The sequence below is a fragment of the Chiloscyllium plagiosum genome, chromosome 43 (assembly GCF_004010195.1).
Source record: "Chiloscyllium plagiosum isolate BGI_BamShark_2017 chromosome 43, ASM401019v2, whole genome shotgun sequence".
Classification (NCBI taxonomy): Eukaryota; Metazoa; Chordata; class Chondrichthyes; order Orectolobiformes; family Hemiscylliidae; genus Chiloscyllium; species Chiloscyllium plagiosum.
In genome coordinates, this window is record NC_057752.1 from 10157293 (window position 1) to 10177073 (window position 19781).

Below are 19781 nucleotides of genomic sequence, written 5' to 3' on the forward strand. Positions count from 1 at the left end.
AAGGGTGCGATTGTCTTTTGGTGTGCAGACTTCTAACTGGCAGAGGCTGAACTCCAGCTCTCAGACACTTGCTCCTATCTACCTCTGGACCGTGACCCCATCACTGAACACCAAGCTGTTGTTTCCAGGACTGTCATGGACCTCATCCCTTTATGGAGATCTCCCCTCCACAGCTTCCCATCTCTCAGTTCCCCCAACCGTGCCTGGCCTGTTTCTCCATTCTTCCCAAAATCCACAAACAGGACTGCCCAGGCAGACCCATTGGTTCAGCCTATTACTCTCGCACTGGACTTTTTTCCTATCTTGAGCCTATTCACCGCCCAACGGTGCGGTCTGTTCCACATAAATCCATAATATTTTCCCTAATTGATAGGCCGGTAGTGGGAATGTCATTGATGATTGCACAATGCTTAGTTCCATTTGTGGTTCCTTGTATTGATGTAGTCTGTGCCCGCAAACCCTGGATAGAGGCTGAACTCCAGCTCTCAGACACTTGCTCCTATCTACCTCTGGACCGTGACCCCATCACTGAACACCAAGCTGTTGTTTCCAGGACTGTCATGGACCTCATCCCTTTATGGAGATCTCCCCTCCACAGCTTCCCATCTCTCAGTTCCCCCAACCGTTTGATTGGATAGATGGTAGCATTAGCAGTAATACTACTGGACTAGTAATCCAGGCAGCTAGGCTGATGCTCTGGGGATAAGTTCACATCCCTCCATGGTAGCTAGGAGAATTTTAAAATCAATTAATTTATAGGTCTGGAATAAAAGATTTGTCTCTGTAATAATGACCAGCTAATAGGAAAGAGTTTTCCTGCCTTAACTTAGCTTGTCGTGATCTTGTATACCTTTTATCAAATCTCCCCTCTTTCACCAAGGATAACAGCCCTCGCCTTCCCAACCTAACTGTGTAACTAAAATATCCCATTCTTAAACCAGTGTGGTAAATCACAAAAGGTTTTAATGTAAACTTACTGAGCCAAAATGACAGTTGATTTATTTTCCCTGTAAAGCATTTTAAGTAATTTGATTGGTTGTATAAATGATGATAAAATTGTGAATGTCAGTGTGCAGTTTGCCTGTCACAAAGGGCAGCATGTTCCTATTTTGGGGCTGGCAGTCTCGACCTTATGAATGGTTACATTGGCACTTTAACTTTAAATGTAACATGGCTGAAATTCAAGACCTAGGAAGTAAAGTGTGTGGGTAAGCAAAATGTTTATTACTGTACAGGTATGCCTTCTAAACCAAGCTTCTATGTGATACCTTAGGATTATCAACTTAATCAGAATGATGGCATTGGGGGAATATATTTGATGTAATAATCTTTTTAAGAGTAATAGATTTGTCATCTTACAAAATGCCTGATCAGTTAACTAATAAAGTTCTCATCGGTCTGCCTTTATTGGTCAGGGCATGGAGTACAAGAATCAGGAAGTGGTGTTGTGGCTTTATAAACTTTGATTAGGCTGCACTTCGGGTTTTGCATCGAATTCTGGCTGCCACATTACAGGAAGGATGTGGAGGCTTCGGAGAGGGTGCTGAAGAGGTTTACCAGGACGCTGCCTGAATTAGAGGGTATGAACTATAAGGAGAGGCTGGAAAAATTAGGGGTGTCTTCGCTGGAGCGGCAGAAGTTGAGGGGAGACCTGACAGAAGTTTATAAACTTCTGAGAGGCAAAAGTAGGGTTGACAGCCAGAATTGTTTTTCCCCAGAGTTGAAGTGTCTAATGCTCGGGGGGCATACATTTACAGTATGAGGGGGAAAGTTCAGAGGAGGTGGGAGGTGGCAAGTTTTTTACACAAAGTGTGGTTAGGTGCCTGGAATGCACTGCCAGGGGTAGTGGTGGAAGTAGATATAATAGGGGCATTTTAAGGGGCTTTTTGAAATGCATATCTATAACTGGAAAAGCGCAGCAGGTCAGGCAGCATCCAAGGAGCAGGAAGGGCTTCTTCCTGAAGAAGGGCTCACGCCCGAAACGTCGATTCTCCTGCTCGTTGGATGCTGCCTGACCTGCGCTTTTCCAGCAACACATTTTCAGCTCTGATCTCCAGCATCTGCAGTCCTCACTTTCTCCATGCATATCTATAAGCAAGGAATGGAGGGATATGGACCATGGGCAGGCAGAAAGGATTAGTTTAATTTGGCAAGATGTTTAGCACAGCATCATCATTGGCCATTTCACCAGGGGAACCTCCTTGCTGTTTGAATAATTCCATTGGATGTTTTACTTCTGCCTGAGAGAAAAGTTGAGACTTCAGTTTAACATCTCATCTGAAAGTTGCCACCTGTGACAGTGTAACAGTCCTTCGTGTGATACTGGGGTGGCACGGTGGCTCAGTGGTTTGCACTGCTGCCTCGCAGCCCCAGAGACCCATGTTCGAATCCAGCCTTGGGTGACTGTCTGTGTGGAGTTTGCCACATTCTCCCTGTGCCAGCATGGGTTTACTGCAGGTGCTCTGGTTTCCTCCCACCATCCGAAGATGTGCAGGTTAGGTGAACTGGCCATGGGAAATTGCCCATAGTCTACATGGCTGTGTAGGTTAGATGCATTAGGCAGGGGACATGTAGAATAGGGTAAGGGGATAGGCCTGGGTGGGTTACTCTTTGGAGGGTCAGTGTGGACTTGTTGGGCCAAGTGGCCTTTTACACACTCTAGGGATTCTGTGGTGTTGCATGGATTACGAAGTTGCTGGAGTGGAGCTTGGATTAATGACTTTTTTACTCAGTGCTATCACTGAGCCACAGCTGCCATTGTACACCAAGGGCATAGCAGTATCAATAGTGTAGAGAGCCACAGACTGGTCATGACTATTGTGTCCATTGTATTATATCACCTTGCGCTTGTTTTCTGTGAAACCTTCCTTATGTGTTATTTCTTCTCATCAAAGGTACTAGGGAAAAGCAGGGTGCTTGAAGGAGTTGAACAGCTTGATGGAAAGAAGCAGAGAGAACAAGATGACATAGAAAAATTGAGAGAAAATGAAAATCTTTTGAAGCTCGGAGAGAATGAAGAATTGCTGAAGCTCAGACAGCATGAAGAATTGATGAAGAAACAAAAGAGTAAAAAAATCCGCACTCCTTCCAAAGTAAGTTTTCAATGGTTTTTGTAAAGATTGTGGCCTGGAGTTTCTGCTTGGGATGTGATCGGGAGAATGCACTGAAAGTGGCACTGGTCTTGCGGAGGAGAAACTCCATGCAAGTCCTCTTTGCATAAGATTCTCATTTGCATTGGACCAAATTTAAGCCCTCGCTACAGGAACCAGCACAATCCAGCAGCAGTATTGAGCGTAATTATTGGGTCCTCAATATTACTGAATTCAGCTCATTTAATGAGAAACATTGGCCAAAAATTTACTGCAACTGAAGAAGTAGGCCCGTCAAGAGTTTCAATGGCTGTTGGTTACAGAATCAGTAGACTGAATTTGAATTCAGATTAATTTAATCATATTATTGTGGCAACAGCCTGATGAGAAACTGACATGAGTGAAGCTACTGTTGATTGCTGGAGAGTGCAGATCAGGTCAGTAGCAAAGGATCTATGTGATCTGTGATTCTGGCTGCAATGTGATGAGCCATCCTTGGACAGGCACAGTTGGAGGAAACCTGTTGTGCTGACTGGGTGGAGTTGTGGGAGTTTGGGGGGTGGGGGGTGGATATGTGGTAAGTTTTGTGGGCAAAAACAATTCTGATAAGGGGATATTTGAAACTGAGTCAAAGGCCATGGAAATTATGGCATTAAGTCGTAATCACAGAATCTTTTTAAGGTGCGGGAGGAGGCTATTCAGCTCATCTTGGCTTCAAAGGCTTTATAATCTATTCCGGCTCAATCATCTAGTGCTAATCTTCTGCCTTTTTCCCCCATATCTCTGCACATCTTTATTATCCAAAAAAAAACCATCCAATGCCCCCTTGAATGCCTCAATTGAACCTGCCTCCACCACATTTCGCTGTGTGAAAATGTTTCTTTTCATATTACCCTTCCTAATCTTGTTTCCTTTCTAAGCAGAAACAGCTTCACCCTATTAACTATGTCCACCCTGCTCATGATTTAAAAAATCTCTATCAGACTCTTCTCAGCCGCCTTCTCTCCGTTCTGAAGGGTCTTCTTCAATTTCTCCTCATCGCTGAAGTTTCTTGTATGTGGAACCATTCTAGTAAATCATTTCTGCACTCTCTCTAATCCATTCACATATTTCTTATAATGGGGGGGCCCATAACTGTATACAATCCTCCAGCTGAGGTCTAAAAAGTCTCTTGTATAAATTCAACATCACCTCCTTGTATTCTGTGCTCCATTAATAAAGCCGAGGACACTGTATACTTTATTGAACTCTCCGTCTGGCCTGTTATCTTCAGTAATCTCTGCCCGTGGATGCACCGAGATCCCTGCGTTTCTGCACCTCCTTTAGAACTGAACCCTTGTATTGTCTTTCATTGTTCTTCCAAAGTGCATGATGTCACAATTCTCTGCATTGAATTTCATCTGCCACCTATCCGACCAATCTACCAACTTGTTGATGTCTAGTTGGAGTTCTGAACCATCCTTCTCGCAGTTAACAATTCTTACGTATTTTGTGTCATCTGCAAACTTGGAAATGGCCCCCTGCAAACCAAGATCAGGTCATTAATGTACATCAGGAAAAACAAGGGTCTCAATTCCAACCCCTGTGGAACTGCACTTTAGCCCAAAATACATTCATATTCAAATATCCATACTTGGTACAACTCTATTTAAAATTCCCTGATCTTTTGTGCTGCTTGACCGAGATTGTACTGTTATCCTGATAGAAACTCCAGGCCTGAAATTGGATTCCTGGTGCTTTTTTATGCTTGAAGTGGGAATGTGTCTGTTGAGAGCTATTTAATACAAATGACTGTTTCAAGGGTTTTCCTAATACTTTGGTAGGCACATGCAGTGTCTGGTATGTTCGCATATTAGATAAAGCCGAGGCCACACGAAGGCCTGGATGGTTCCATAATGTCACAGTGACAACAAATGTGTATTACTGGGGAGTTAATCACAATTTGTTTGAATGGTGTAAACTGGCATCAGGAAAAGTGAAAAAATGTTAGCAATAGGGAAACAAACAGGGCAATGAGATGAGAAAGGGGCACTGGGAATCATTCTTGGATTGCTGTATCAAAGGTGCTGCTGCAAACACAAAACACTCCACGTTCTCCACTGGTGTAAATCTCAATTGTTTCTGTTTCTATTTAGTCTTTTTCTTGTGTCCAGCTCACAATGTCCAGATATGGTGAGGAGTGAGCCCAGTAATCCCTCTGGATGACTTGTAACCTTGCCCTAGATAACTTCTATCCTGTGCATGGAACATCCATGCCTTTTACATTGAACTTCATTTGCAGTTGAGCATCCCAAGTTCAAAGCCCGTCATGTTCTCTTTGTAAAATCTTGTGTGCATCTTCTGAGTTTATGCACATCTTTTGTCATTTGGAAATGTAACTAGTGTTGCGACTGCAGACCAGACTATTTCTGTATGTCAGAAACTGGAAGGTAGGAATTTCCTCATGCGTGTTTCTGACTGGAGTTCCTGTTGCACTGTGATAAAATTACACTGATAGTACTGGGCATCTTCCAGCTCTACCTCACCACCATCTCTCTTGACTGAATTGTTGCAAAATTGTGATACTGCTTATTCAACTTCCAGTACTACAATTTCCTCCAATTAACTATTGGAAAGACTGAGCCATTGTGTCTGGTTCCAGTTCCTCTGACATGCAGATCAGATGGGAGTTTAGTCTGACCACTACCTCCCTCAGTGTAAAACATTTGTTTGACCTGAAGCTACCAAAGGCGTTTAAAGCATATCCCTCTTGTAAAATACCCAGTTCTCTGTTCAAAAAGTGATAAAGGGTAACATGCGTCAATGAGAAAGGATCTTGGCTCAGACTCAGGAAGAAGAGATTAGGAATGCGAAAGCCAGAAAATACTGGTGGAAGTAGTTCATAAACCATAACCCCCACCCCGAGACAGAAGTTATATTGTCGGATAGGAAGTTAAGCAAGAAATAATTGGAGTTTATTTGGAGAAAAAAATGACAAAATAATTGTCCGGGCCTTCATTATTCTGATAGAATGGACAGCTCAAATTGGCAGAGGTGATCTGGGAGATGAATGTCGAATGCTTTTGTGACCATTTACCAGAGCATTATATTGTGGAACCTGCTGGGGCTGAAGCTATAGACAATAGGTGCAGGAGTAGGCCATTCAGCCCTTCGAGCCTGGACCGCCATTCAATATGATCATGGCTGATCATTCCTAATCAGTATCCTGTTCCTGCCTTATCTCCATAACCCTTGATTCCACTATCTTTGAGAGCTCTATCCAACTCTTTCTTAAATGAATCCAGAGACTGGGCCTCCACTGCCCTCTGGGGCAGAGCATTCCACACAGCCACACCTACGCTGCACTCCCTCAATAGCCAGAATGTCTTTCCTCAAATTTGGAGACCAGAACTGCACACAGTACTGCAGGTGTGGTCTCACCAGGGCCCTGTACAGCTGCAGAAGCACCTCTTTGCTTCTATACTCAATTCCTCTTGTTATGAAGGCCAGCATGCTATTAGCCTTCTTCACTACCTGCTGTACCTGCATGCTTGCCTTCATTGACTGGTGTACAAGAACACCCAGATCTCTCTGTACTGCCTATATTAACATACCCGTAAAGAAAATAGGAGCAGGAGCAGGAGTAGGCCGGCCGTTCATTCCTTCAAGCCTGCTCCACCTTAATTTATCATTATGACTGATGATCCAACTTAATAGCCTGTTCCTGCTTTTTCTCTATATCCTTTGTTCCCTTTAGTCCCAAGTGCAATATCCAACTCCTCCTTGAATTTGTACAATGTTTTGGCCTAGACTGCTTTCTGTGGTAGCACACGTTTTTAGAACCCTACATACTTCTTCCGACTCCACACACTGTGATCCTTAATGGTCCTACTCTTTCCCTAATTATCCTTTTACCCTTAATATAACTTGGGACATAACAAATAAAATAAAGGAAAGTCCTTTCATGCCCTGTTTTTGCTCCCATAATGACCTTTTTTTAAGTTTCCCTTTATGCATTCTATACTCCCCTAGGGTTTCTGCTGTTTTGAGCACTCTGTATCTGTGATAAGCCTGCCTTGTTCTCTTTATCTAATACTGTATAAGACAGAGGAGCAGAAATTAAACCATTTGGCCCATCGAGTCTGCTCTCCCATTCAATCAATGTCATTATCCCGTTCTTTCCCCCCTCCCCCACCCCGTGACCTTTGATCCCCGTGGCATTCAAGAACCTATCTATCTCAGTCTTAAATATACTCAGTGACCTGGCCTCCACCACCTTCTGTGGCAATGAATTCCATAGATTCACAATCCTGTGGCTGAAGACGTTTCTCCTTATCTCCATTCTGAAGGGTCTTCCTTTTACTCTAAGGCTGTGCCCTTCGGTCCATGTCTCTCCTGTCAATGGAAACAGCTTCCCAACGTCCACTCTGTCCGGGCCATTCAGTATTCTGTATGTTTCAATTTAGATCCCCCCTCATCCTTCTAAACTCCATTGAGTATAGTCCCAGAGTCCTCAAACGTTCCTCATATGTTAAGCCTTTCATTCCTGGGATCATTCTTGCGAACCTCCTCTGAACACACTCCAGGGCCAGGATATCCTTCCTGAGGTATCGGGCCCAAACTTGCTCAAAATACTCTAAATGTAGTCTGACCAGAGCTTTATAAAGCCTGCGAAGTACATCCCTGCTTTTATATTCTAGTCCTTTCAAGATGAATGACAACATTGTATTTGCCTTCCTAACTAATGACTCAACCTGCAAATTTACTTGAAAAGAAACCTGGACTAGGACTCCCAAGTCCCTTTGCACTTCAGACTTCTGAATTTTCTCCCCATTTAGAAAGTGGGCCATGCCTCTATTCTTCCTATCTAAATGCATGACCTCACACTTTCTCACATTGTATTTCATCTGCCACTTCTTTGCCCACTTTCTGAACCTGTCCAAATCCTTCTGCAGCCTCCCCACCTCCTCAATACTACCTGTCCCTCTCCCTATCTTTGTATCATCTGCAAACTTAACCCCCAGTCTCTTCATCCAGATCATTAATGTATAAAGTGAAAAGTTGTGGTCCCGACACTGACCCTTGTAGAACACCACTAGTCATTGGCTTCCATCCTGAGAAGGACTCTTTTATCCCATTCTCTGCTTTCTGCCAGACAGCCAAACTTCTATCCATTGCTAATACCTTGCTTATAACGTCATGGGCCCTTATCTTATTCAGCAGCCTCCTGTGCGCCACCTTGTCAAAGGCCTTCTGGACTTCAAGGTAGGTAACATCCATCGGCTTTCCTTGATCTAACCTGCTTGTTACCACCTCAAAGAATTCAAACAGATTTGTCAAGCATGACCTCCCCTTGATGAAACTATTTGACTTTGCCCTATTTTAACCATGCACCTCAAAGTATCCTGAAATCTCATCCTTCACGATGGACTCCAGAATCTTACCAATGACTGAGGTCAGGCTAATCAGCTTATAATTTCCCGTCTTTTGCCTTACTCTCTTCTTAAACAGGGAGGTTACTTCAGTGATTTTTCCAGTCCTCTGGGACTGTCCCTGACTCAGTGATTCCTGAAAGATCGCTACGAAAGCCTCAACTATCTTGTCAGCTATCTCCTTCCAAAGTCTGGAGTATAGTCCATCTGGTCTTAGTGATTTATCTACTTTCAGACCTTTCAGTTTATAAAGCACCTTCTCGTTGGTGATGGCCACCATACTCATCTCTGCCCCCCACCCCACTCTCTTGAATATTTGGGATATTACTCCACAATGTCCAGGGTCTGCTGGATTTGTTGGTCCCACCCTTGTCTTTATTGGAACATGTTGGCCCTGTCCTCTCCCTACTTCATTCTTGAATGCATCCCACTGCTCTGACTCAGATTTACATAAATTGTGTGCTCCTGTACCACTCTGGCCAAATCAGACCTGATCTTTTTAAGATTGGCTTTTCATAGAATCACAGAATCCGTACCGTGCAGCAAGAGACCGTTCAGCCCATTTGAATCTGCACTGATCCTCCGAATAGCATCCCACCCAGATCCCCATAACCCCATATTTACCGTGGCTCATCTACCTAACCTGCACATCCCTGAATGCTATGGAGCAATTTTCCATGTCCAGTTCACCTAACTTGTACATCTTTGGACTGTGGGAGGTGACCAGAGCACCCAGTGGAAACCCATGCATGGGTAGAACGTGCAAACTCCACGCAGACAGTCACCCAAGGGTGAAATCAAACCTGGAACCCTGGCACTGTGATGCAACAATGCGAGACATCTAGAAATCTGATTTCAGGCCCATCCTTGAATTTTCTATAGCTGTCTTGAAACTAAAAGAGTTATGACTGTTGTCTGCAAAGTGCTCCCCCACTGATACTTCGACCACTTGCCTGGCTTCATTACCTCAAATTAGGTCCAAGACCATCCCCACTGTAATTGGGCCTTCTGCGCACTGGCTTAAAAAGCTCTCCTGGATGCAGTTTAAAGTCTAAGCTTTTCACACTATGACTAACTCAGTTAATGAGTTTTGAGAAGATTTGTAGCTCAGGCTGAGGTTCTGGATGTAGGTTTGCTCGCTGAGCTGGAAGGTTCATTTCCAGAAGTTTCGTCATCTGTTAGGTAACCTCTTCAGTGGGCCTCCGGGCGAAGCAAACCCAAACAAGCAGACAAAACGCGTCCAGAAACCTTAGCCACTCTCCCCTACATCAAAGACATCTCGGAAATGACTGCCAGACTACTCAGACCCCTTGGCATCATGGTAGCCCACAAACCCACTAAAACAGCAGCTAATGAACTTGAAAGACCCTATACAGACAACAAGCAAAACTAATGTCATTTACAAAATACCATGCAAGGACTGTAACAAACACTGCATTGGACAAACAGGCAGAAAACTAGCCACCAGGATACATGAACATCAACTAGCTACAAAACGACATGACCCACTCTCACTAGTATCCTTACATACGGATAAGGAAGGACACCACTTTGACTGGGACAACACATCCATCCGAGAACAAGCCAAACAGAGATACGCACGAGAATTCCTAGAAGCATGGCATTCCAACTGGAACTCTATCAACAAACACATCAAGTTAGACGCCATCTACCATCGCCTGAGAAAAGAACAGGAAATGACATCACCACAGGAAATGCCGTCACAACAGGAAATGACATAACCAACCCAAAGAGACCCAAGCTTCTAAATAGAAAGATTAGATTAGATTAGATTACTTAGATTACTTACAGTGTGGAAACAGGCCCTTTGGCCCAACAAGTCCACACAAACCCGCCGAAGCGCAACCCCCCCATTCCCCTACATTTACCCCTTTACCTAACACTACGGGCAATTTAGCATGGCCAATTCACCTGAATTGCACATTTTTGGACTGTGGGAGGAAACCGGAGCACCCGGAGGAAACCCACGCAGACACGGGGAGAATGTGCAAACTCCACACAGTCAGCTGCCTGAGTCGGGAATTGAACCCGGGTCTCTGGCGCTGTGAGGCAGGAATGATCAACAGTGCTTTGCCCGGAGGCCCACTGAAGATGTTACCTAGTAGGGTGATGAAACGTCTGGAAATGAACCTTCCAGTTCAGCGAGCAAACCTACATCCATAACTCAATTAATGTTGCAGAAGTTTAAATCCCCCACTGTCACTATTACTTTTACACTTCTCTGTTGGGTGACATTCTGAAAGTGGAGTGAGGCAGCCTGTTGTCGGCAAAGATGTGGAGTAGCAGTTTCCATTTAGGGTCCGATGTGATGCCAAGGTTGTGTAGAGGAGTGTGGTTTAGTCTCCGATCTTGGATAGAGTGGATGGCCTGGGAACAATGTTGGTGGCAGGAAATGATGACAATGACTTGATTTAGGTGGAGCAAATTTCCACTCATTCAGTACTGCGTACATCAAACCCAGCCTCAGACACACTCAGTAGCACTTGGCAATTGTAAACCTGGCTGATTAGTTTTCCTATTAACTCGACTTTAACTGAGTCCTATATATCCTCAATTGCATCAACAGAATACCTCCAAATTTAAGTAGGAACTATTGGTTTGCAAACTTTTTAAAAGCATCTTAAGTCTCTGCTTTAATCCATTACAAGGATGCAGCAGCATGCCTCGACTGAGATTCCGTCCAAGATGAGCTTGGAGAGGCAGTGCAGTAAGCAAGATCAGGTTGCTATTTTCAACATCTCTACTCTCTCCTGTTAAGCATTAAATAACCAGATTCATAGAGTTTACAGCACAGAAATAGACCCTTCGGTCCAACTTGTCCATGCCGACCAGTTATCCTAACCTAATCTTGTCCTATTTGCCAGCATTTGGCCCATATTCCTCTAACTCCTTCTGGTCTCCTCTCTATCGGAAAGATGTTGTGAAACTTGAAAAGGTTCAGAAAAGATTTACAAGGATGTTGCCAGGGTTGGAGGATCTGAGCTACAGGGAGAGGCTGAACAGGCTGGGGCTGTTTTCCCTGGAGCGTCGGAAGCTGAGGGATGACCTTATTGAGGTTTGTAAAATCATGAGGGGCATGGATAGGATAAATAGACAAAGTCTTTTCCCTGGGGTGAGGGAGTCCAGAACTAGAGGGTATAGGTTTAGGGTGAGAGGGGAAAGATATAAAAGAGACCAGAGGGGCAACTTTTTCACACAGAGGGTGGTGCATGTGTGGAATGAGCTGCTAGAGGAAGTGGTGGAGGCCGGTACAATACAACATTTAAAAGGCATCTGGATGGGTATATGAATAGGAAGGGTTTGGAGGGATGTGGACCAGGTGCTGGCAGGTGGGACTTGATTGGGTTGGAATAGCTAGTTAGCATGGACGGGTTGGACCGAAGGGTCTGTTTCTGTGCTGTACATCTCTATGACTCTGTTACTGTATATGAATTCAGATGCCTTTTAAATGTTATAATTGTTTTTATTGTTTTCCATTGTTCTTGATGTTTTGACTGCTGCACCACATTGCTGAGTAGTTGGATAATGCTTGGTTTTTCTGTAGGCTTACTGCTTCACTGGGAGACAATGCCCCAAACAAATTGTTGTCAGATGAAACCTTGATATTGGAAATTTGCATTATGCTGTTGCCTAAATTCATGACAAGTTGAATGAGGTCTTTGTTAATTGTTATATATTGAATTTTATATTGTGTATTATTTCTGATTTATGTGGGAAGAAAAAGGATGTGCACTTCCTGTAGTGTTGGGAAATCTCTTGTCCTGATCCCTGATACACCTTCCACTGAGACATTTGAACAGGAAGTCTGTGCTATTGATGTTACCATTATCTGCCCACACCTCCCTGGAACCGGCAGTAGTGCATCCATTGTTGCTGTCTCTTCCTTGTCGTCCCACTGGCCACTCTCCTTGCTGTCGGCTGTATCCTTTGCTGGTTGCCTCTCTTACTGCCTGGAGGGAGATGGCTCTGAATTTCTCTGTGTCAATAGTTTTGTAATTCATTTCAGGGGCGCCAGGCTACTGCATGAAATAAACTTTAAATATGAAGCTACTGCATAAATCCTGCAGCACTGCTCAAAGTGACGTTGCAGGCACTCTGACTGCATGAGCTGAATGTGCCCCCTACTGTTTCCAGGGCAGATTAGAATCAATCTAAACATCAGGTCATAGACAGAGAACACAGGGGGCTAACACCTTCAACATATTGTCTAGCTATCACCATTGTTAACAGCTAACCCGAGAATGCAACTTTAAAAAAAAGGGTTTTGTGATTTACACATGAAAGAAGTGAAACTATCACTGTATTCTAACAGATGAAAGGCTTAACAATCAATTTTTCAATGTATAATTTCAGTTACATCACACTGCAAATTTTTGCTATAAATTCTGTGTTATGATCGAGCCCTCCACAATCACCTGATGAAGGAGCATCGCTCCGAAAGCTAGTGTGCTTCCAATTAAACCTGTTGGACTATAACCTGGTGTTGTGTGATTTTTAACTTTGTACACCCCAGTCCAACACCGGCATCTCCAAATCAGGGCAGCAAATGCAGCCTTTCCTCCTTTTCTGTCCTGGAGGTGCTGAGTCAGAAGGATTACTGTTCCAGAGTTGCCAGCAGCCCTCTGGTATCTTACTGATGTGGCTAATGATTGTGTAATTATTGCGTGAGCACTCAGCAAGCTTATTGGACTGAAGTATGTATCTTAGCAACATTCCCACAAACTCCCTTCTGAGCAAGGCCATTGTGTAACAATCCAGAGTGGGAAGCCTGGTTGATTTGGTTCATTATGTTTCACTACAGTGAGAGTGAGTGGGAAATAATTGGCTTTGCTGATATTATGTAGTGATATAAGAAAACAGAAATAGATGGGTCTGTTTGGAATTCTGTGCAGTGCATGTTATAACATCAAGATGATTTGTGTGCAGAGCTTTCAGTATCTTCTGAAAAATGAAATGAGGTATCAAAAATATTGCTACAGTGAGAATGATTTCATGCATTGGAGTTCTAGAGTGAGTGGTTGCGTTCATTGGAATTCAGTGTGGTGGAAACTCCATCCATTTCCTCAGAGATCTTCTTGTTCCTGTCCACCCCTATCTCTGCTTTATTCTCAGTGCCCACCACCTCAATGACTTTACTGCCTTTGTGTCCTTCCTCAACCATACATTTTATATCAATGTTCCATCCCAACTCCCCAACTCTTGCAGCCTCTCTATTTGAAGTCTGGATTGCCTTTGATCATTTACTTCATTACTTCTGTGACTCCTTTTCCATTCCAATTTTCCTGCTCCCTCCAACCCCATTACCATCGCCAGCAGTCTGCAGAATAAAATCTTCCAGAGCTCCTCCACGAATGTAATCTCATTCTCAAACTCCTAACTTTCTTGTTTCTAGCCCTCCCACTGGCCTGGCCCCTTTGCCTCCTTCCTTCCCAGAAAATTAATCACTGTCTTGCATTCCTTTATAGTCCAGATTTTCACCCTTTCAGATCAAAGGGGAGCAGATGAACTTGCTTGCTGCAAAACCGGACTTCTCATCAGTCACCAGAATTGGCACGAATCTGCTTTTTCCCTTCTTGCCTGCCCCCCCTAACTCTGTTGACTCTTAGTGGGCTACTGTTTCTTGGTTAATGGTGTTTAGTTTGACAGGCGCCAATGGTTTCTAGGTGCAATTGCTTGGCGCCAGCTTTTGCTTTGGTTGCAGTTCACCTGGCATCGGCTCAGTGGAGTATAGTTCCTCTGGCACTGAGTTGCAGAAATGTATGGGTCCAATAGGGTTGACTTGAAGGAGCATACAGGTGTGGCATTGTCCCTCATTGGTGTCTAATTTCTGTGCACTCTCCTTCACTAGGATAGAATTTCCCCTGCGTTGACCCATATTGGCACACAGTTTCGTTTGGCACTAACTAGCACTGACTTTCACCTGATGCTGAAAGCCATTAAATACGTTGCGAGACTTTTTCAGGAACACATGTGAAATGGAGGTATCTAATATACTTATTTGGAAAGGCAGGAACTGATTGGGGATAGTCAACATGGCTTTGTCTGTGGGAAATCATGTCTTGCAAACTTGATTGAGTTTTTTGAAAAAGAAACAAAGAGGATTGATGAGGGCAGAGCGGTAGATGTGATCTGTGTGGACTTCAGTAAGGCGTTCGACAAGGTTCCCCATGGGAGATTGGTTAGCAAAGTTAGATCTCATGGAATACAGGGAGGACTAGCCATTTGGATACAGAACTGGCTCAAAGGTAGAAGACAGCATGGTGGTGGAGGGTTGTTTTTCAGACTGGAGACCTATGACCAGTGGAGTGCCACAAGGATTAGTGCTGGGTCCACTGCTTTTTTGTCATTTATATAAATGATTTGGATATGAACACAGGAGGTATAGATAGTAAGTTTCCAGATGACACCAAAATTGGAGGTGTAGTGCACAGCAAAGAAAGTTACTGCAGAATACAATGGGATCTTGATCAGATGGGCCAATGGGCTGAGAAGTGGCAGATGGAGTTTAATTTAGATAAATGTGAGGTGCTGTATTTTGGGAAAGCAAATCTTAGCAGGACTTATACACTTATTGGTAAGGTCCTAGGGAGTGTTGCTGAACAAAGAGACCTTGGAGTGCAGGTTCATATCTCCTTGAAAGTGGAGTCGTAGGTAGGTATGGATCAGGTAAATAGACAAAGTCTCTTCCCTGGAATGGGGGAGTCCAGAACTAGAGGGCATAGGTTTAGGGTGAGAGGGAAAGATATAAAAGAGGATGGTGCAGAGGATGGTGTGTGTTTGGAATGAGCTGCCAGAGGAAGTGGTGGAGGCTGGTACAATTGCAACATTTCAAAGGCATTTGGATGGGTATATGAATAGGAAGGGTTTGGAGGGATATGGGCCGGGTGCGAGCAGGAGGGACTAGATTGGGTTGGGATATCTGGTCAGCGTGGGCAAGTTGGACCGAAGGGTCTGTTTCCGTGCTGTACGTCTCTAGGACTCTATAAGAGACATTCCAACAACTCCTCTACCCAACACTTCAAGTACCACCAGCCCCACATAGTCATACAGCACAGAAACAGACCCTTTGGACCAACTCGTCCGTGCTGACCATAATCCCAAATTAAACCAGTCCCATTTGTCTGCATTTGGCCCATATCCCTTTAAACATTTCATATGCATCTGCCTATCCAAATGTCTTATAAATGTTGTAACTGTACCTGCACCTACCACTTCATCTGGCGGTTCATTCCACCTACGAACCACCCTCTCTGGAAAAAGTTGCTCTTCAGGTCCCTCTTAAATCTTTCTCCTCTCACCTTTAAAAATATGCCCCCTAGTTTTGAACTTCCCCCACCCTAGGGGATAGACCTTTGCTGTTCCCCTTATCTAAGCCCCTCATGACTTTATAAATCTCTATAAAGGTTAACCCTCAACCTGCTATTCTCCAGTGAAAAATATCCCAGCCTATTTTGATGACTCAAACCCTGGTTCAATGGAGAGTACAGGAGAGCAAGCCAGGAGTAGCATCAGGCATACCTGAAGAATGGGTGTCAACCTGGTGAAGCCACCAAACAGGACTAGTTGCATGCCAGACGGCATAATTAGCAAGTGATAGACAGAGCTAAGCGGTCCCATAACCAACGGATCAGATCTAGCCTGTATAGTCCTGCCACATCCGGTCATGAATGGTGGTGGGTGATTAAACAACTCATTGGAGAAGGAGGCTCCACAAATATCCCCATCGTCAACGGTGGAAGAGCCCAACAAAAGATAAGGCTGAAGTTTTCGCAACAGTCTTCACCCAGAAGTACCAAGTGGATGATCCATCTCGGTCTCCTTCAGTGGTCCCCAGCATAACTGATACCAGTCTTCAGCCAATTCGGTTCACTCCACATGATATCAAGAAACGATTGGAGGCACTGGATACTGCAAAGGCTACAGGCCCTGAAAACGTTTTGACAATAGCACTGAAGGTTTGTGCTCCAGAACATGCTGTTTCAATACAATTACAACACTGGCATCCACCCAACAATGTGGAAAATTGCCCATGTTCGTCCTGTACATAAAAAGCAGGACAAATCCAACTGAGCCAGTTACTGCCCTATCAGTCTACTCTCGGTCATCAGGAAATTGATGGAAGGTGTCACCAACAGTGCTATCAAGCAGCACCTGCTCAGCAATAACCTGCTCAGTGACGCCCAGTTTGGGTCCCACCAGGGCCACTCAGCTCCTGACCTCATTACAGCCTTGGTTCAAACATGGACAAAAGAGCTGAATTCCAGAGGGGAGGGGAGAGGGACAGTCCTTGACATCAAGGCTGCATTCGACTGAGTGTGGCATTAAGGAGCCCTGGCAAAACTGGGATAAATTGGTTTTTGGGGTTGGAGTCATACCTGACATAAGGAAGATAGTCATGGTTGTTGGAGGTCAGTCAACTCAGCTCCAGGACTTCTTTGCAGGAGTTTCTCAGGGTAATGTCCGAGGCCAAACCATCTTCAGCTGCTTCATCAGTGACCTTTCCTCCATTGTAAGTTCAGAAGTGGAGATATTCACTGATGATTGCACAACGTGCAGCACCATTTACGATTCCTCAGACACTGAAGCAGTCTGTGTCCAAATGCAACTAGATCCGGACAATATCCAGGCTTGGGCTGATAAGTGGCAAGTAACATTCGTGCCACACAAATGCCAGGCTATGACCATCACCAATAAGGGACAATCTAACCACTGCCCCATGACATTTAATGGTGTTACCATCACTGATTCCCCCACTAACAACATCCTGGGGGTTATCATTGATGAGAAACTCAACTGGACTCATCACATAAACACTGGCTACAAGAGCAGGTCAGAAGCTTGGAGTATTGAGGTGAGTAACTCACCTCATGACGCCTCAAAACCTGTCCACCATCTACAAGGCACAAAGTGGGCGGCACGGTGGCTCAGTGGTTAGCACTGCTGCCAGCCTCTGGCGACTGTCTGTGAAGTTTGCACATTCTCCCCGTGTCTGCGTGGGTTTCCTCCGGGTGCTCCGGTTTCTTTCCACAGTCCAAAGATGTGCAAGTCAGGTGAATTGGCCATGCTAAATTGCCCATATTGAGAGGTGCATTATTAGGGAGTAGGGGAATGGGTCTGGGTGGTTTACTCTTTGGAGGGTCGGTATGGACTTGTTGGGCCGAAGGGCCTGTTTCCACACTGTAGGGAATGTAATCTAAAAAAATCAGGAGTGTGATGGCATATTTCCTACTTGCTCTGGATGGGGGCAGCTCCAACAACAGTCAAGAAGCTTGACACCGTCCAGGACAAAGCAGCCGCTTGATTGGCACCACATCCACAAACATCCACTCCCTCCACCACTGACGCTCAGTAGCAGCTGTATGTACTATATAAGATGCACTGCAGCAATTCACCAAATCTCAGACAAAATCTTTCAAACCCACAACCACTTCCATCGAGAAGATGTGGATCCTGATGTGGGTACTGATAGGGTACCCTTTGTTGTCCAGTACTTCCTGGGAGCGGAGAAATTACGCCATGTTCTTTGTAGCCTACAACACATTACCAATGAGGATAAGCACTTCACCAAGACCTTCCCTATGCCTCCACTTCTCGCCTTTAAACAACTGCCAAACCTTAAACAGACCATTGTTCGCAGCAAACTACCCAGCCTTCAGGACAACATTGACCACAATACTGTACAACCCTGTCATGGCAGACACTACAAGACTTGTCAGTGTGTGACAAGGATACCACCATTACTCATGGGGACACCATCCACCATGTACGCGGCAGGTACTCATTTGCCTTGGTCAACGTTGTCTATCTCATATGCTGCTGGCAAGGATGCCCCGAGGCATGGTACATTGGCGAGACCAAGCAGACGCTACGACAATGGATGAATGGACACTGCGCAGCAATCACCAGACAGGGATGTTCCCTCCCAGTCGGGGAGCACTTCAGCGGTCAGGGACATTTGGCTTCGGATCTTCGGGTGACTGTCCTCCAAGGTGGACTTCGGGATACACAACACCACAGAGTGGCCGAGCAGAGGTTGATAGCCAAGTTCAGAACCCATGAGGATGGCGTCAACTGGGACCTGGGGTTCATGTCATACTACAGGAGATCCCACTACATTATACGTTCTCACATACACAAGCACACATACACAGACACACTTACATACTCACACTCATGCAGACCCTCACTTATACTCTGTCACACTCATGCACGCACTCTACCAGGCACACATACACATACACACTCTCCCCCACCCTCACATGCACACACAGGCACACAATTTGCAGAATTGTATTTGCAGATACATTCTATTTTGCTCAAAAAGCGCACAATCTGCAGGCAGTCAATCCATGCGACATTTTATAAATTCCTACTTTGGAAATAGAACCAGTCTGATTGAAATAGACAGACTCTAACCTCACACCTTTAATGCATTGTCTGAGCTGAGATGTCATTCTTTTTTAATAAAACCTTAAGTTATCTCGGGAATGTGACTTGAAAGAAGTTCTGAGATTTACATATTACTGAATTGAAACCTGCAACCTATTCTAAAAGATGAAAAACTTAACAGCAGTTTTGGTTTGTTCAGTATATCGTATCAGTTGCATGACACTATGATCTTGTGCTATAAATTCTGTGTCCTATGATCCTGCTCCACTAGCTACCTGACGAAAGAGCAGCGCTCTGAAAGCTAGTACTTCCCAATAAACCTGTTGGACTATAACCTGGTGTTGTGTGATTTTTTTTAACTCTGTCCATCAAGAAGGACAAGGGTAGCAGATATATGGGAGCACCGCCACCTTCAAGTTCCCCTCAAAGCCACTCATCATCCTTACTTGGAATTATATTGCCATTCCTTCACTGTCTTTGGGTTAAAATCCTGGAATTTGCTCCCTAATGGCATTGTGGGTCAACCCACAGGTGGACTGCAGCGGTTAAAGAAAACAGCTCAGCACCACAGTTCTCAAGGGTAACTAGGGACAGGCAATAAATAAGCAATGCCTCCATCCCACAAAGTGAATAAATTAAAACAAAAACTTGAAATCCATCTTGTGAAACAGATCATTTTTTCCGTGTCCTCCTTCATTGGCTCAGTGTCGGTTCCTTTTACTTTGTCTTTGTCAAACATTTGTAGGTAGTTTGTTTGTTTAAAAATACGATCTAAACATCGAGAGATTGAGACGCAATTTGGTCCTTTCAAATTTTTGATGGGAATCTGAGAAATGACTGGATCTTTTTTATGGTGAGAGTTAAAAGAAGT

General features: G+C 44.4%; 1 protein-coding gene across 4 annotated transcripts in view; it reads left to right on the plus strand.

Annotated features, from left to right (window-relative positions):
* LOC122543369 (zinc finger protein 148-like) overlaps positions 1-19781 on the plus strand; it is a 73930-nt gene that overhangs the window by 23128 nt on the left and 31021 nt on the right. For all 4 annotated transcript variants that reach the window (XM_043682013.1, XM_043682012.1, XM_043682015.1 and 1 more), the window contains one exon: positions 2895-3092. In XM_043682013.1, coding sequence (XP_043537948.1) covers positions 2895-3092 — 198 coding nt within the window. The remainder of the gene's footprint in view (positions 1-2894; positions 3093-19781) is intronic.